Source organism: Macrotis lagotis, chromosome 3, assembly GCF_037893015.1.
Source record: "Macrotis lagotis isolate mMagLag1 chromosome 3, bilby.v1.9.chrom.fasta, whole genome shotgun sequence".
NCBI classification, from domain to species: domain Eukaryota; kingdom Metazoa; phylum Chordata; class Mammalia; order Peramelemorphia; family Peramelidae; genus Macrotis; species Macrotis lagotis.
The window spans coordinates 231,634,668-231,652,166 of NC_133660.1; the positions used below are offsets into that span (position 1 = coordinate 231,634,668).

At 34.8% G+C, this 17,499-nt stretch overlaps 1 protein-coding gene across 1 annotated transcript; it reads right to left on the reverse strand.

Annotated features, from left to right (window-relative positions):
• Positions 1-13,084: 13,084 nt before the first annotated feature.
• LOC141516463 (olfactory receptor 5P80-like) lies at positions 13,085-14,023 on the reverse strand. The gene has a single exon (XM_074227534.1). The coding sequence runs from the start codon at positions 14,021-14,023 to the stop codon at positions 13,085-13,087; it is 939 nt and encodes a 312-aa protein (XP_074083635.1).
• Positions 14,024-17,499: the final 3,476 nt, after the last annotated feature.

The window sequence follows — 17,499 nt, forward strand, 5'->3', positions numbered from 1 at the left end:
TGCAATTCAGTTCTAAGAGTTCAAATACCTTCTCTTTACCTGGGGTAACATGGGTATCTGAACTACTTTGAGAATATCTCTCCTTGCTCTAAACTTCTTCAAGGCAATTTCCTTACAAGTATGCATGTCATTTCGGAAGTCTTTTCAATACAGAATATTATATCCTCACCCCAAATACATTTATTACAGTATAAATTCTACTATTCCTATATCCTTTCTCCTCCTTTCAAGTTGCTATCATCACCGTAGAATCAGAAAGGCCCAAATAGAACTCAGCAATATTTTTTTTTCGGCAACCTCCTCACCAAAGGTTATTCAATTTGGTTTTGATCCTCTGAGTAAAGAAGGGTTTTACTTTAAAAGGGCAGGTTCATCTGGTTTTCCCCTTCTTTTACTTGGAATATTTGGTGAGAAACAAGATGCACACACAAGAGATGATGATTCTGACCACAGTGCAGAATTTCGAGAGAGACTGGAGCTGTTACAGTTGTGGTTGAGGTCACATTTGAATAGCAACTGGAGCTCCACCAACTTTAGACAAGGGAACAGGGTTATAGCCCTGTCTGAGAACACCAGTTATTTTTTTCCTCTTCCACATGTCATAATTGTATCAATGATTTGTCAGTTCATCAATTGTCTCTCCCAGTTTGCAAAAGCCTATATTAATTCAAAAGTTTCTTGTTTTATCTAGTTTATTTTTAGGTCTGACAAATAGCATTATCATATGGTTTCAGCTAAACGTATGTTTGGAATGAGATGCAATAGAGGTTAAAGCAAGTTAAGAAAGAAACTATAGAAAATATAAATAGTTGGAAAATATCAGGATCTTTCGGCCTGGGATATCTGAGCTAAATTAAAAGGCTCATGTAGATTTTTATTCTATAATTTCCCAAAGTGTGGTAAAAGCTTGAATCTAGTTTTATCATTTTACTAACTTGAACCCAACATTCACTTTTGTCTGTTGAACAATTTGACAAGTTTACATGGTAGCACACATGACCCTCTCCATTCTGCCTAGGATTCCAAAATGATGATGTCAAGGGTGAGATAAAAAGAGAAAATTTCATTTGGTGGTAATAGGCATTGAGTAGCCAGAAAAGACTCTCAGAGTTTTCATTAGAATAGTGAGGGTCAGAGATGGATAGACTAAGAATTCTAATCATTTCTCTCTTTCCGCAACCTAGCAGAATAATTTGATTTTTACACAAACACCCCTTCTTATTCATGCTGCTTCACATTTTTCCTTGTTTCATGAGTTCTGAGAGCCACAGTTTTCATCCCTGAAGGCGTCACTGTGGTTCTCTTGCCAGCACCATATTTTAAGCCTTTACAGCAGAGGATAACTTTGGAAAACAGGTGTTCCAGTGGCTCACCTGGAGCACAAGCATCCCTCCATGCTAGAATGAGAAACTGGAGCTGGATTCCCTTTATAGCCATGGAATCAGGAAAGATGATCGTCATATGGATAGTCTGATTGAAACACATTTCGGGACCTTATGTTCAATTCTTGACCCCACATGTTAGGATGGATACTAATATACAAGTAGAGAAACTGGGAAGATTCATAAGAAGAATGAAAATCATTCCATAAGATGATTGGTTCAAGTGTTTGGGGATGTGCATTCCAGAAAAGACATGATTTAGAAGGGACGTAATAGCTTTCTTCAAATAGTTCAATAACTTTCATGTGGAAAGTTACAGAGAACAGAAATAGAAATTGCAGAGATGGCCTTTAGGTTGGCATGAGCACAAATATGCTCGTAATCAGATCTCTCCAAAATAGGAATGCTTTCAAGAAAGAGAAATATTCTTTGAAATAGTCATTCTTTTAAGAAAAAAAATTGACTATAAGCTCTAAATTCAATCTCAAAGTTATTTTTATAACAAAATATCAGAAATTAAGATTATGAAGATGTGAACTATTACATGTAGCTTTGTTGTATCTGCCATTTTTATTTTTCAAATAATGTTTTCCAAACTCCAACTTTTCAGAAGATTAATAGTATTTAGAGTCTTTACTTTTGCTATTCTACCTCTTAGTTTTGATGGGTGTCCTGACAAACTGTTCTTAGTTCAAGGGTCCATGTTCAAATATTGGATGGGTGATGAGTTTATCCTGCTCATTTACAAATATTTAGCAGCAAGTGTACTCTAAATGAAGTCCTTTGATAAATTTTACAGCTGTCTATTTATAGTTTAGCCAGATAGCTGATATAGTGGGAAGAGTGCTGGGTTTGGGGTCAAGAAGGAGACTTGAAATCCAGTAGATTTTTCTTATCTATGAATCCTTCAGAACATTATTTAACTTCTGTCTGCCTTAGTTTCTTCATCTGTGAAATGGACACATTATAATAGCTGTGGTATGCAGCCATTTGTGAAGAAATTATGTCTTACTTAGCACAATGCTTACCACATTGCTACACATCAGTTGTCTAATAAAAACTTGCTCCCTCCCCTGTCTACCACTTCAAATGGAAGCAAAGCCCAACATCTAACTGTCATATGCACTGAAGTCATTTAACAAAAGTGTGGTACATGGAGACCAAGAGATAGAGTGAGTATAGACAATGAGAAAGCAGCTAATGTCTCCTCAAAGTGATTCCAGATGAGTATTCTTTAGAGCTTTTCCATTTCTGTTCTTATGATTGCTACTGTTATGTTAATACAAGGGCCAGACTTTGTCATTTGAAAAATATTTATTTTTATAGCAATTTAAGCTTGAATTATTCCTGTCAAAGTAAAGAATACAATACATTATTTCCCATCAAAATCTTATTGTGTAACAGGTCTCCAAGGTTTAAGAGTGCTAATGGGTCAGGAAATGCATAGCCAACATTGTGAATTGTCTGTATGAGTTCATTATTGGTCAAGAGGAGAGAGTTGGCCTTGGAAGCATTCAACTGCCTCTATGGCTTTAGAAACATGTTACAATTAAATGGAGGGAAGGTCTACAATGAGCATTTTTTCAAAATTATCCTAAGGACAAACTACATTTAATGACCATGGGGAACAATTGTTATCTCTTGGTAGGCAGCATTCCCAGTACAGAGGATAATAATCATTTTGAATGTAAACTGGGAAAATGCTTGTATTTGTCTTATACTTCTTATCATTTGATTTCAGAGGCAAGGATGTATCCCATTCAATTTTTTTTTCAAAAATTATAAAGAAAAAAATTTTAACGTTTAGTGTATAATATATGTTGTTATAAAAGTTCCCAAAGAAAAATTCTGTATTTAAAATTCAAATGATTTCAATAAGTTCTATTCCTAATTTCTATGTCTTCCAGTTCAGAAGATTCCATTTCAATATACATCAATAATCGCCTCAATTGATCAACTATTTCAAGTTTTGTCATTCCCACCTATGTCCCACATTGCTTTCTGGCCATTCCCTCAGTAACTACCCTATCATCATATTATCAACATGCAAAAATCCACCACTTAAGTATAGGGGAGTTTTGGTTGAGTCAGAACAAAATTATTCACAAAACAGAAAAAGATAGACATGTTTGTCAGGTCCCCAAATCCAAAGTTACAATGGAACCCTCAGTGCAGAGGAAACAGGGACAATTTATGTCTGAAAACCACTTAGGGGAAGAGTTGTGGTGGAAAATGGACAGTCTTTGCAAGGATTATTGGGAACCATAAGAAGGATATTTGGCAAAATCAGTTAACCACAGGATTCATTTGTTTTTTTTATTTTTCTCGCTTAATAATATTTTATTTTTTTCAATTACACATGAAGATAAATTTCTTTCTTAAGTTGACATAATATTTTCTTTTCCAATTATGTGTTATAGAAGTTTTTCAATATTCATTCACATGCATATTTATAAGTTCCATGTCTTTCTACCTCCTTCCCTTATACCGCCTTCCCCTCAGAAGCAAAAATTCTGGTAAAAATTCTACATGTACATTTGTGTTTAACACATTTGCAACTTATCCATTTTTTGTGAATGAGAAATCAGGACTAATGGAGTAAGGGAAAAAAGCTTGGGAAAAGAAGGAAAGTAAAAAAGAAGTTTAAAAAAAGTGAATATAGCATCCTCTCAGTTTATGTGGCAATTTGTTTGTTTGTTTCTTTTTCCTCTGGATATGAATGGAATTGTACATAATAGGTCTCTCAGATTGTCCTAGATCTTTGGACAGGTGAGAAGAGCTTCATTCCTCACAGTAGAGCAACTCAAAATATTATTGTTAAAGTCTATGATGTTCTCTTGGTTCTGCTCCCTTTTCTCATAACCATTTCTTGTAATTCCTTCCATGCTTCTCTAAAGTCTGACCATTCATGGTTTCTTATATAACAATAATTCTCTCTCTCTCTCTCTCTCTCTCTCTCTCTCTCTCTCTCTCTCTCTATATATATATATATATATATATATATATATATATATATATGTATGTATGTATATCATAATTTTTTCAGTCATTTCCCAGTTAATGGATAGCCCACAATTTTCAATTCTTTACTGCTAAAGAAAAGAGCTGCTTTAATATTTTTTAACATGTGGTACTTTTCACATTTTTTGTGATTTCTATTGAATATAGGCCTACTATTTGTATTGCTGGGTCAAAGGGTATGATTAGTTTTATTACTCTTTGGGCATAGTTCCAGATGGCTCTCCAGAATGGCTGGGTTGGTTTACAGCTCCACCAAGAGTCATCCCAATCTTCCTACAGTCTCTCCAACATTGACCATTTTCCCTTTTTCTCATCTTAGTCAATCTGATAGGAATTACAACTTTAACCCATCAAAAAGAAAATAAAAATTGGAAAACAAGATTGGATAGGAGCATAGCCAAAACCAACATGATCTTCCATGGAAACTCTCAATAATTTTTTCTGGCTTAATACGTGGCTATTATGGTTGTGATAATATTGACTAGATATGATATGATAATGTTAGTCCTTCATACCAGAAGAAAACTATGACACCAGAAAGGCATTGTCATGATTTATATATGAATTGGATTTGAGTGAGAGGGAGGCTGTGCAAAGTCACCAACCTCAGTTTCTCCTCCAGAGCCATCTGAATGCAGTGGCCAGATATAAATAATTATAATTGTATATGACCTTGGATTTGAAGCCATCCAGTTTAAGTGACTTGCCCAAGGACATGGAGTTAGGAAGTGTCTGAGGCTAATTTTGAACTCAGGACCACCTCAGTTCAGGGCTGGCACTCTTTCCCTGCACCATCTAGGAAACTAGGAAGATACTCAAGAAATCTGAAGATTGGGAACTTCTAGGAGATATTATTAAATCTCAAATTTTCAGAACAATACAATGGACTTTTAGGAATAGAACTCTGTAAGAATTTTTCTTCTTGTTAACTTTGTTGAAGGACTATATCTGATTTTTTTCTATTTTTCAAATATTTCCTTACTGCCTCATTCTTTGTAAAATAATTATATTAAATTTCACCTAATTTTTATTTTTTGTCTAATTTATCTATTTTTTTCAATTTCATGTAAACAACATTTGTTAGCATTTTTAAATTTTAAGTCCCATATCTTCTCTTTCCCTTCTTTCCCTTTCCTCTGATTGGGAAAGCAAGCAAATTGACATAGTTAATATTTACAGTTATATAAAACATTTTCACACTATGTGGTATATTAAAAAGCTGATAAAAATCAAGAATAACAAAGAAATTTAAAAAGTGTGCTTTAATCTGCATTCAGACTCCATCAGTTCTTTGTCTGGGATTGGAGAGCATTATTCAACATAAGTCTTCAGAACTTTCTTGGACAGTTTTATTTCTGAGAATGACACAGTCATTTACAATGGATCATTGCACAATACAGCTGTTACTGTATACAGTGTTCTCTTTCATTCATGTAAACCTTCCCAAGGATTCCGTATGGATCCTACCCCTTACTACTTAGAGCACAATAGTATTCCCTCACAATCATATACTAACTACTACTTATTCAGTTATTCCCAGTTGATAGGCATCCCTTCAATTTCCTATTCCCAGTCACCCAAAAGAGCTGTCAAAATATTTTCATACCTATATGTTTTTTCCCCTTTTCTTTAATTTTTCAGGGTTACAAACTTAGTAGTGGTATTGCTGAGTCAAAGGTTCTGTATAGTTTGATAACTCCTGGGTTTAGTTCAACATTGCCATCCATAAATTTCTATCAGTTCACAACTCTACCAAATAGTTCATTCAAGTTCCAATTTGCTCACAATCCCTTAAAACACTTGTCAGCATGTTTTTATGTAACATTAGGCATTCTGGTCATTGTCAGATAGGCCTCAGAGTTGTTTTAATTTGCAATTCTCTAATCAATTGTGATTTAAAGCATTTTCTTTCATATGACTCTCTAGAGAGAGCTTTGATTTCTTCTGAAAATTGCTGCCTCATATCCTTTGATCACTTATCAATTGGGAAATGATTCATATTTTTAAATATTGCCTAAGTTCTCTACAGGTTTGAAAACTGAGCCCTTTTACACAAAACCTTACCATAAAATTTCCTTCTAATCTTCGCTGCATTAGTTCTGTTTGTGCAAAACCTTTTTAGTTTAATGTAATAAAAACAATTTTTATCCCATAATGCCTTTTATTACTTGTGTATTCGTAAATTCTTCCCTTAGTCAAAAAATCTGACAGGTAATTTATTCCATGTTTCCCTAATTTGTTTATAAAACCATTCTTCATGTGTAAATCATGTACTCATTTTAAATATATTTCTGTATACAATTTAAGTTGTTGATCTATATTGAATTATTGCCAAACTGCTTTACAGTTTTCTCAGGAATTTTTGTTAAAGACTGACTTCTTGTGTCCCCAAATCTTGGATATTTGGGTTGTCAAAAACCATATTATCATGATTATTTACTATTGTGTATTATATACCCAATGCAAACTACTGATCCACCACTCTATTTCTTAACTAGGACTAGATGGTTTTGATGACTACCATTTTGTAATATAGTTTGATTCTTTTTGATCCCTTTAATTTGATGAACTTTTTTTTAAGGTTTTTGCAGGGCAATGCAGTTAAATGACTTGCCCAAGGCAACACAGCTAGGTAATTATTAAGCGTTTGACTTTGGATTTGAACTCAAGTCCTCCTGACTCTAGGGCCCGTACTCTATCCACTGAACCACCTAGCTTTTTGTTCTTTCTGATGAATCATATTCTTATTTTTCAAGATCTGAAAATTAATTTTTTAGAATGTTATGCAAGTCACTGAATAGGTAAATTAATTTAGATCAAATTGTCATTTTTGCCATTAGCTCTGCAGACTAACATGTAATCTCACCATTTATTTTGATTTGATTAGTTTGGGTTAAAAGTGCTTTGTAATTGTGTTTATATAGTTCCTGGGTTTATCTTAGGAAGAAGAATTCCCAATATTTTATATCTTCTGTAGTTATTTTGATTGAAGTTTTTGTCTACAAGACTTTGTTGGGTAATAAATATGTTGATTATTTTCTTATAAGCTACGATTATTTTCTTGGTGATCTTTTTTGCAAATTATTTTAATTGACTGCAATATAAAATTTTAAGCAGTCTCATGATTTATTACTTATCACCTTTGGGTATAAGGTAATGGTCCATAAATTTACTCCTTGTTCCTTCAGTAAAACCTTCAAAATCTCCTCTCTTTTAGCTATAACTTGCTCATGTATTCTGGTGTGATTTATAGCAAAAATGCACGATATAATTCAGCTACTCAAGAATTTTGCCCTCTTGTTGATCACTGGACATGCATCCCATTTCATTGAGAGTAATCATAGTGAATTTGATATTTATACATAGGTTTGGTCTGGCCTTATTTTCCCACAACTATTCTGGGCAAATCCTTGCCTTACTTTACTAGGTTCCTACCATTGCAAAAGTTTTCCTGTTAGCTGACAGTGATTACTACCCCCATTCCATTTGTCAAATTAATACCAATGAGACTTTACACAGGATATTTCCATGGAAGATATAACAAACCCTAAAGGAACAATACTGACCAATACCTAGAGGAGGACCTTATTCTCTTCTATATGACCTTAATCCCTGGGGACAGTGGGCTCAGACTTACCACAGTTTCTACATAGCATTCTTCCCTACCAAGTTCTCATTCAAATATGGCAAAGCAACTGGATGAATCTGAAATTTAAATATTACTAGGCTTTGTACTGAAGGTCCTTCCTCAGAACCAGGATGCTAGACTCGCTACTTCATTCCTGTATCTACACCTAGTTTGCTCTCTTGACCTCTTCCTCATCCCCTAAAATGTTTCCATGAGAAGAGGGTGAGTTTCATTAAAGTGCACAAGAATTTAGGAGACCCTGTAGCTGCTGTGGTGATGAATAGGACAGTATTTGAACAACAACTCGAGCTCTTTTCCTTTTGGTTGGGGAGCAATCTGAGAGTTCTATCTGGGAGGATTAGTCATTTGCATCCCTTCCACCCAGCACAAATGATATCATTGATCTGTCAGTTCTTCACCTCTCTCCCTAGGTGGGAAAGCCTGTATTAACTCAAAGGTTTTCTTGTTTCATCCAATTGATTTATATTTCTCTTCAATGAACACTGCCATATGGCATCAGTTAAAATGTGGTTGATCATAGCAATTTCCAGTTCACAACTGTTTCATTATTGGAAATTGAGAGGCAGTGGCAAGTTACACAGATTATATAACAGAGAAAAATATTGTTGAAAAGTTTCAGCAGAGAAGCAAGGTAGCTCATTGGATAGAGCACTGGCCTTGGATTCAGGAGAAAATGAGTTCATATTCAGCCTCAGACTCTTAATTGCCTAGCTGTTTGACCTTGGCCAAGTCACTTAACCCCATTGGCTGACAAAATCCAAAGATAAAAGGAAAAAGGAAAAGAAAAATATCAGCATCTTCATGACTTTAGAACTCTAAGATTAATTAAAGAGAATCACATTGATTTTTATTCCTTTTTAAAAGTGAGGTAAAAGCAAGAATCTCATTGTTTCCCTTTGGCAAAAGGTGAGTCCAATAACTATAACACAGTAGGGCATATTGCCTTTAGCCTTTTGATTTTTTCAAAAACCCCCTCCAAAGGTAGAGCCAAGATGGGGGGTGCTAAAGTGAAAGTCTCATTTGGTGCTAAGAAGAGAGGAATAGCTTAAAAAGATGTCAGTGTCCACCCTCGAAAGGTAAGGGTGAGACAGGGATGGATTATGAATTCTAATACTTTGTCTCTTGCTTCAGTCTAGCTTAATCATTTCACCTTCCATATATAACCCCTCCTAGTTATGCTGCTTCACATTGTCTTTGTTACCTTAATAGTGACAGCTAAAGTTTTCATCCCAGGTGGTAATTCTACTAGGCTGAATTTCATTCTACTTAGGCAGGTTTCCCAAATGCAGAGATGGTTTCTTGGCAGCACCATCTTTTAAGACTTTATTGCAGGGGGTAGCTAGGTGGTGCAATAACCTGGAGCAACCACCCTGGAGTCAGGAGGAACTGAGTTCAAATTCAGCCTCAGACACTTAATAATTACCTAGTTGAGTGACCTTGGGCAAGTCACTTAACCCCATTGCCTTACCAAAAAAAAAAAAAGACTTTACAGCATAAGAGAACTTTGGAAAACTTGTGTTCTAGTGACACATTCTTTGAGAACTCACAAATCCACCTTACTAGAATAAAGAATTAGAGGTAAAGAATCAAGAGTTCCCCCATCGTTATTCATTCTTAAAGAGAACTAAAGACATCAAAAGGATGTCTTGAGTTTCAATTGAATTGGATTTAAGTGAGGCAGAACTGTATAAAGTTCAACCTCACTGTCTCCTCCAGCATCTAACAAAGACCAGTGAGAAGACAAAAGTCAAAACTTGTCCAGGATGCAGTGGATGGATGACCTTTGATCTAAATGAAGGTCTTTCCCAAGTCTTGATTGCCTTGTCTGAGGCAATGTCCATTCAATAATTGATGGCTAGGTAAGAACTGAGACAAAAGTCCAATTTTGCATCCCGTCTAATTTGCCGTCATGAAAATATGAATCTTAGGCCCAGGCATTCAACTATTCTAAAGCCATTTAATTATTTTATTATCGAGTGCTTTCTGTGTCATCTTTTCTACAAGAATAACATTAAAAGATGAGGTGAGTGATTTGCTAAAACAATAACAATAGCTAATTTTACATTGCCAGATAGTTTCATAAAACATTCATATGTGTTAGCTTATTTGGTCTAGGTAAAAGCAATATATATGCATATATATGTATATATATACATATACATATATATATATATAATGACTAAAAGACATCTGAACTTTGGTTAATCATTCACTTACCAATCTTGAGTGTCAAGGACAAGAAAATAAAAATTTTGCACATAGTTGCTAAACATTTTAAATATAGCAATTCTTCTCTTTAACCACTGTACTCCTGGCTACTCTAGGTAAATATGGATTTAGTGCATTATTGAATTTTTTTAAATGATCTTGGGGGACTCAAAATTCCACACCTGTTCTTTCCATTTTATCATGCTACCAGTGCAGTGTGAGACTAGAACCCCAAGCAGTCAAACCTTTAAAATGGTCATGGACCATAATTACATTTTTATGGTCTTTCACAATGAAAGACTGTTAAGGAGTTTTTCCCCTTGATTCCCCCATACCTGAGACATAATATATAGACTTGTGATGAATTCATGAAAAAGGATTTTTCATTCTCATCAGTTTTCTCATGGTCCTGTTTACTTCATTGTTCCTTAGAGTATAGATCAGAGGGTTCAGTAGGGGGATGATTACCATATAGAAAACAGACGCAACTTTATTCTCATCTGTTGAGTAGCTGGACTTGGGTGTAGCATAAATGAACGTAATGGTACTATAGTAGAGAGTGATTGCAGCAAGATGAGAAGTGCAAGTTGTGAAAGCTTTGGATCTTCCCTCTTACTGAAAACATACTTTTGTTTCTTTTCTCATGGTCAAGTGAAACTAAAATATCCTTTGCATATAACTTTATATGAACTCCTATGAATTGTATGTGTTTATATGTATGTGTCTGTGTCTTTGTGTGTGTGTGTGTGACAGAGAGAGAGAGTCAATATCAGAAGTCATTTGAGTTTTTATTATCATTATTATTATATTGCAGAGTAGGCATGGAATCAGGAAAGGAGATGATAAACATGTTACTAATCTGCTCAGACTAGAACACATTTGAATGATATGTTCCGCTCTGGAGACCAAATATCAGGGAAGATATTGACAAGCTAAAATATATTCAGAGGAACATGGTCAGGCTGATAAAAAAATGAAAACCATTTAATTGCTTCAAGAAAGTTGGAATGTTCACCTGGAACAGATATGATTTAGGGGGGACACAATATCTTTCTTCACATAGCTGAAGAACTTTCATTTGGAAACTTCTACTTGGTTCGAGAGACATATCTAGGAGCAATAAGTAGAAATTTCAGAAAGATAGAATAATGAGGAAAGATATCCCAATTACCAAATCTCTCTAAAGGAGGAATGATTTTCTTTGAGAGGTAGTGATTGTCCCATCACTGGATGACCTTAACAAGGGGAAAATTTTCTGTAATCTGGCCATTTAAAAAATTCTTTATATGCTAAAATAATTTGTTAAATATTACTATTTTTATAAGCAAAAAGGTCAAAATAAGAATGATATAAATAACTGTAAAATTCTTACATGTAGCTTTGTTTTATCTACCATATTCAGATACAGAATATCATGATCAGATCTGGTTTCCTTATTTTAAGAAAATATTGAAAATAGGGAGGGGATCTAGAGGATTACTATGATGGCAGTCAGTCAGTAAGTATTTGCAGGATTTATTATATCAAGTTCTATGTTATAAATTATAAATTTATATATATAAATGAATCATAAAGTACAAAGGAAAATGCAAAAGTCCAAGTTTTCCAGGAGCGCACATTTTGTTGGGAGAGACACAATGTAAGTTATCAGGCACATACAATTTATAGGCAGAGTAGATGGAAGCTCATCATAGAGAAGAGGCTACAGTTAGCTTGAGAAGCCCTGAAAGACTTCTTGAACAAAGTGGGATTCCAGTTGTCTCAAGGAAACACCAGCAATCCAAGTGACAGAGGGTGGGGAGCAAATGTCAGGTCTTTGAGACAATCAATTAAAAAATACAGAAGATGGATTATCTCTTGTGGAAAAAGCAATTAGTCCAGTATAGCTAGATTGGACTAAACAGGTAAGATGTAGTCAGGTGAGGAAGTTTTATTTTTGTTTTCCTTGTTTTCAGTTTCTTCTAGTTTCTCTCCCTTCTCACCCCTCATGGAAATTTATCCCACATGGGAATAAGAATGTAGCTTTTCTGCTGTTATATGCCATAAAGATGGTCACTGATTAAAGGCAGAGTCATTGAGAACACCAAAATATTTGCAGCACCACATTTGTGGTATCATGAAATTAGAAACAAAGCTGATGGCCAGTAACTGAGGAATGGCAAAACAAATAGTGGCACATGAACATAATAGAATATGACTGTCACAAAGAAAGAACAAAAGTACAGGAACAGAAAAAACTTGTTTGATTTATTAGATGATGATGATAGCATAACCAAGAGCATAACACACATGATGACCGTCACAATGTAAATTAAAACAAAACTGCCCAAATCAATATAAAATATAATCAATGTAAAATGTGTTTCAAGATTTCAAAAAAAAATCTTGAACTCAAAGAGGAGCGATAAGACACTTTTACATGCAGCATTGCAGAGAAGATCCATATTTGGGGAACTTTTCATATATTTTCAGACCTTTGCAATCAACATTTAAATCCAAAAACCTCACACATCAAAATAAAAATACTGTAATATATTTTCTAATGTCTGATTATTGGTATCACTTGTTTCTAAATATTATGTAAGAAGAATTTCAGATCTTAAAGGAAAAGCAAAGGGGTGTCTAGGCAGTGCATTAGATAGAGCACTGGCCCTGGAGTCAGGAGGACCTGAGTTCAAATCTGACCTCACACAATAATTACCTAGCTGTGTGACTTTGGGTAAGTCACTTTACCCCATTGTCTTGCCAATAAAAAAAGAAAAGCAACGTTTGTTTCCCTTGATTCCCCCATACCTGAGACATAATATATAGACTTGTGATGAATTCATGAAAAAGGATTTTTCATTCTCATCAGTTTTCTCATGGCCCTGTTTACTTCATTGTTCCTTAGAGTATAGATCAGAGGGTTCAGTAGGGGGATGATTACCATATAGAAAACAGACACAACTTTATTCTCATCTGTTGAGTAGCTGGACTTGGGTGTAGCATAAATGAATGTAATGGTACTATAGTAGAGAGTGACTGCAGAAAGATGAGAAGTGCAAGTTGTGAAAGCTTTGGATCTTCCCTCAGTGGAGCTTATCTTTAAGACAGAGAAGAGGATGGATATATATGAGATTAAGATAATTAGCACTGTGATTGCAATTATGGATGCAGAAGAAGCAGAAGGTAAAATTTCAAAAATATCATCTTGGTATGTAGAAAGTTTTAAAACTGGTGAATAATCACAGAAAAAGTGATTAATCTTATTACATCCACAGAAGGACAGGTTTGATAAGCAATGAGCATGGATCCAAGCATTTATACAACCCCCTAGGTAGGACAGGAGAAGCAACAGAGTACAGATTCCAGGAGGCATGTTGACAGAATAAAGTAGGGGGTTACAGATTGCCACATACCGATCATAGGCCATCACAGCCAGCAGAAAGCACTCAGTTGTCCCAAAGAAGACTACCAAGAACAGTTGCATCACACAACCTCCAAAAGGGATTATGGTTTTGTCCACAAGGAAATTCTTGAGCATAAGAGGCGTGACAGATAAGGAAGACCCAATATCCACAAATGCCAAGTGGCTGAGAAAAAGGTACATTGGAGTGTGAAGTTGGGAGCTTTTCCTGATCAATGTGATTATACTAAGGTTACCAACTAAAGTAACAGTATGGAAACCTAGAAATATCACAAAAAGGATGACACGCAGGGATGGGTCATCTGTTAACCCCAAAAATACAAATTCATTCACAACAGTACAGTTGTAGCCAGACATCTGACTTGGAAACAGCCTATTAGACAGAAGAAAATGAGATTAAAATTAAATATAGAACTAATATTTGGTTATGTTTTTTGGTATATTCATAACTGGGCCACCTAATACATGATTATTACACTGTATTACTTACATTCTTTGTTTATATGCATCATGGCATGGTGCCCACAAACAAAGGAGAGATGAATATATTTGTTGCCACTAAATTTTTTCCCTGGTTCAACCAGTGTGTGATTTACCAATTTTCCCATTTTTAAGAATATGAGAAAAAGTTGCAAAAGTGTGGAGGATTGGGATTTGGGGGGGCTTCTTTTTTTGCAAGGCAATGGGGTTGAGTGGCTTGCCCAAGGCCACACAGTTAGGTAACTATAAAGTGTCTGAGCCATATTTGAACTCAGATACTCCTGACTCTAGGACTGGTACTCTATTGAAAATCCTTGCTTATTTTGCCATAAGATCATTCTTGTATTCTTCAAATGCATATTAACTGAGCAAAGTGTGATATCATCAAGCTGTGACAATTTTATGGACCATAAGAAGTGATGAATAACATTACATTGGAGTTATATGAAATACTTCCATTAACTGGTGCAGAATGAACTCTGTAGATCTAGAATAACAATTTAAATGTACAATATTAATCCCAAAAGGGGAAACCACTTTGCAAGACTTCAGCCCCTGGACCTAAATATTGACAAATCATGTAGTCATAAATCTGAGGAAGAAATATTTTCTACCACTTCTTGATTTCAGAATGAGACACGGATTCTCAGATACGGTGATTCTGTTGATTTGTTTTGTTTGGTGATACATATTTCTTATAAGGGAGGACTTCCACAGTGAAAGGCAAGAGAAATAGCTAACTGGGTAGTAACAGGCATGAATGAGGAAGAAAGGAACAAGATCCAAACACTTTCAAAATGCCCAAAAGAAATAGGCAAGTATATGTGTTTATCAATCTTCTACCTCTCTCTCTCTCTCATTCTCTCTCTCTCTCTCTCTCTCTCTCTCTCTCTCTCTCTCTCTCTCTCTCTATCTATCCTATCTATCTGTCTATATGAGAAATACATTTCTTTTAAAGATCAAACTAAATTGAAATGTTTGCATTTGCTAATACTTGTTAAGTTGAAAATAAGAGAAATTATCGTGAATATTACTTATTTCCTAAAATAGTTTCATTGTTCTAATTCTAAACTCAATTTTGTTCTCTCCTCAATCCAGTAAAAATGTTACAAAATATTAACTACTATTTATTTCACAGGTAATACTGACTGTAACACTCATTTTTGACATTTATGACCACAACAAAAATGAATGCCTTAAATAAAGTTAACTTTGTAGAGTCATGAAGTAATTTTTCAACACCTCATTTGCGACTAGGACCTTGCATCCTACTTTTTATGACAAAAGACAGGTTGTTTTGTGAGATACTTTTTCTTTCCTCTTCTACAGTTAATTATTCCTTAATAATTTCCTCTTCTATTTTTGCAACAATTTCTATCAAAAAGATAGTCCTTTTCTCCTGACCCAATTTTGTGACGTTGATCCCATTGATCCCATCCTTTGTATTTTAATCTTGCGTTTTGCCTATTAAAAATAAACTACCCTAAAATTATTAATCTGTTTACCTTTAGGTTTCTCCCTTCTTCCTATAAATGCACCCAGATCTGGCAATCTCTTCTCTTCTCCTATCAGTTGTTGGGGGGAGGGGAGAAACCTACCTTTGTGGATTCCACTTCCTCTCCTCCATGTGTACATAATAAAGCATAGAAAGGGTTTCTGACCCCAGAGTTCCAGTAGCACTCTGCAAAGTTATCAGTATTTTCCGAATCATAATGTTATGACAGTCGTCATATAATTTATAGATGGTCTGGATTGTTTTTTTGATTTTTATCATTCATACCTGGGAAAGTGATTAAGCAGTATGTGCTTATTCAGTGTTGATGACTGATTGATTCTTGACCTCTTTGCAGAACAAGACACAGGAAGTCACCTGCTCTTACTGAATACTTTTTGTTCATGACCTTGCCTAATGCAGGTTCTCCTGGTTCTAGTATTTCTCCTACGTATCTAACCTTTCTTTCTCAAGCTCCTTTGGCAGATCCTTATCCCTGTGCTACTTCCAGACCATACATGTTTCCCCAGGCAGACCCTTCCTGGTTTTGACACCTTCTCAGTGTTTTCACTGTCTTCCACTGCCATGGCATCTCCATCCAAATAAATCCTAAATCCATAAATTCAGTCCTGTGCTCTAGTTCACACATCTCTAATAATTTTACATCGGTCACTAAATATCCCCAAAATATTTCAAACTTAACAAATTTCAAAGAGAAAATATCTTACACTCAACCATCAATCGAAAATGAATTTCACATTAAAGTTTTATTTCTGTTGAGGATCCAACTAGCCTTCCAAAAACCTAATTTACAGTCCTGAAATCAGTCTTTACTATTTTCTCCATCTTGCATTTCCTACCCAGTCAGCACCCACATATGACTACTTCTACATTTACAACATACATCTCATATACTTTCATGACCCCTGAAATAGCCATTGCCTTCACTCAGGTTTTCTTCTCTTCTCACTTAGACTATTGTAAAAGCTTTTAAATTTGAATTTCAATCTTTCTTTCCTCTTAAACTATCCTCTAAAACCCTCCAAGAATAATCTTCCTAAAGCTCATGGCTAATCATTTCACTTCTTTACTAAAGTCCTGAACAAACCCTTATTTCCTTAAAGACAAAATAACAACCACTTACCTTGTTATTTAAAGTCTTGCAAAATTTGAATCCAGTTTTTCTCCTCAGATTTATTTCATTGTACTGTCAAATATATATATATGTATACATATATATATATATATATATTCCATATTCTAGCCTAACTAGTCTACTATCTGTTTCCCAGAATCAAAATTTTATACCCTTCTCTTTCTCAGAACAGGTCATCCTCCATGCACCAAATGCCCCACCTCATCTCTGCTTCTTAGAATATCAAGCTTCCTTCAGTTAATGGCTTACCAGTTCAGCAAATCTATTTTCCAAAGCTCTTTCCCACCTCACACTTATCTCATATTGACTTATTTATATCAAAATATTATCCATTCCTCACAAATAAAATTTAAACTCCCTGAAATTAAGGTCTCTTTTGTGTTTTCTTTCACTCCTCAGTGCCTCAGACAAGGCTTTGTGCATATTGTCCATAGAAAATTATTAGAAAAATGGAGGTCACTGACTCACATTTGAAAACTTTAAGGTTCATTTCAATTGGTAGCATATTCATAATATGCATATAAGAAAAATTCAAATAGCTAAAAACTACAATTTAAATTTCATAAATTATTTTCCTACCTCAATTTTTAGGGAGAAATATTTCTATTCTCATTCTGTAGATGAAGTAATTGAGCATCACAGAGGTAAAGACCCTTACAGTCACAGTCATAGTCTGTAAAACTAAGATATGTAATTCAAATCCAG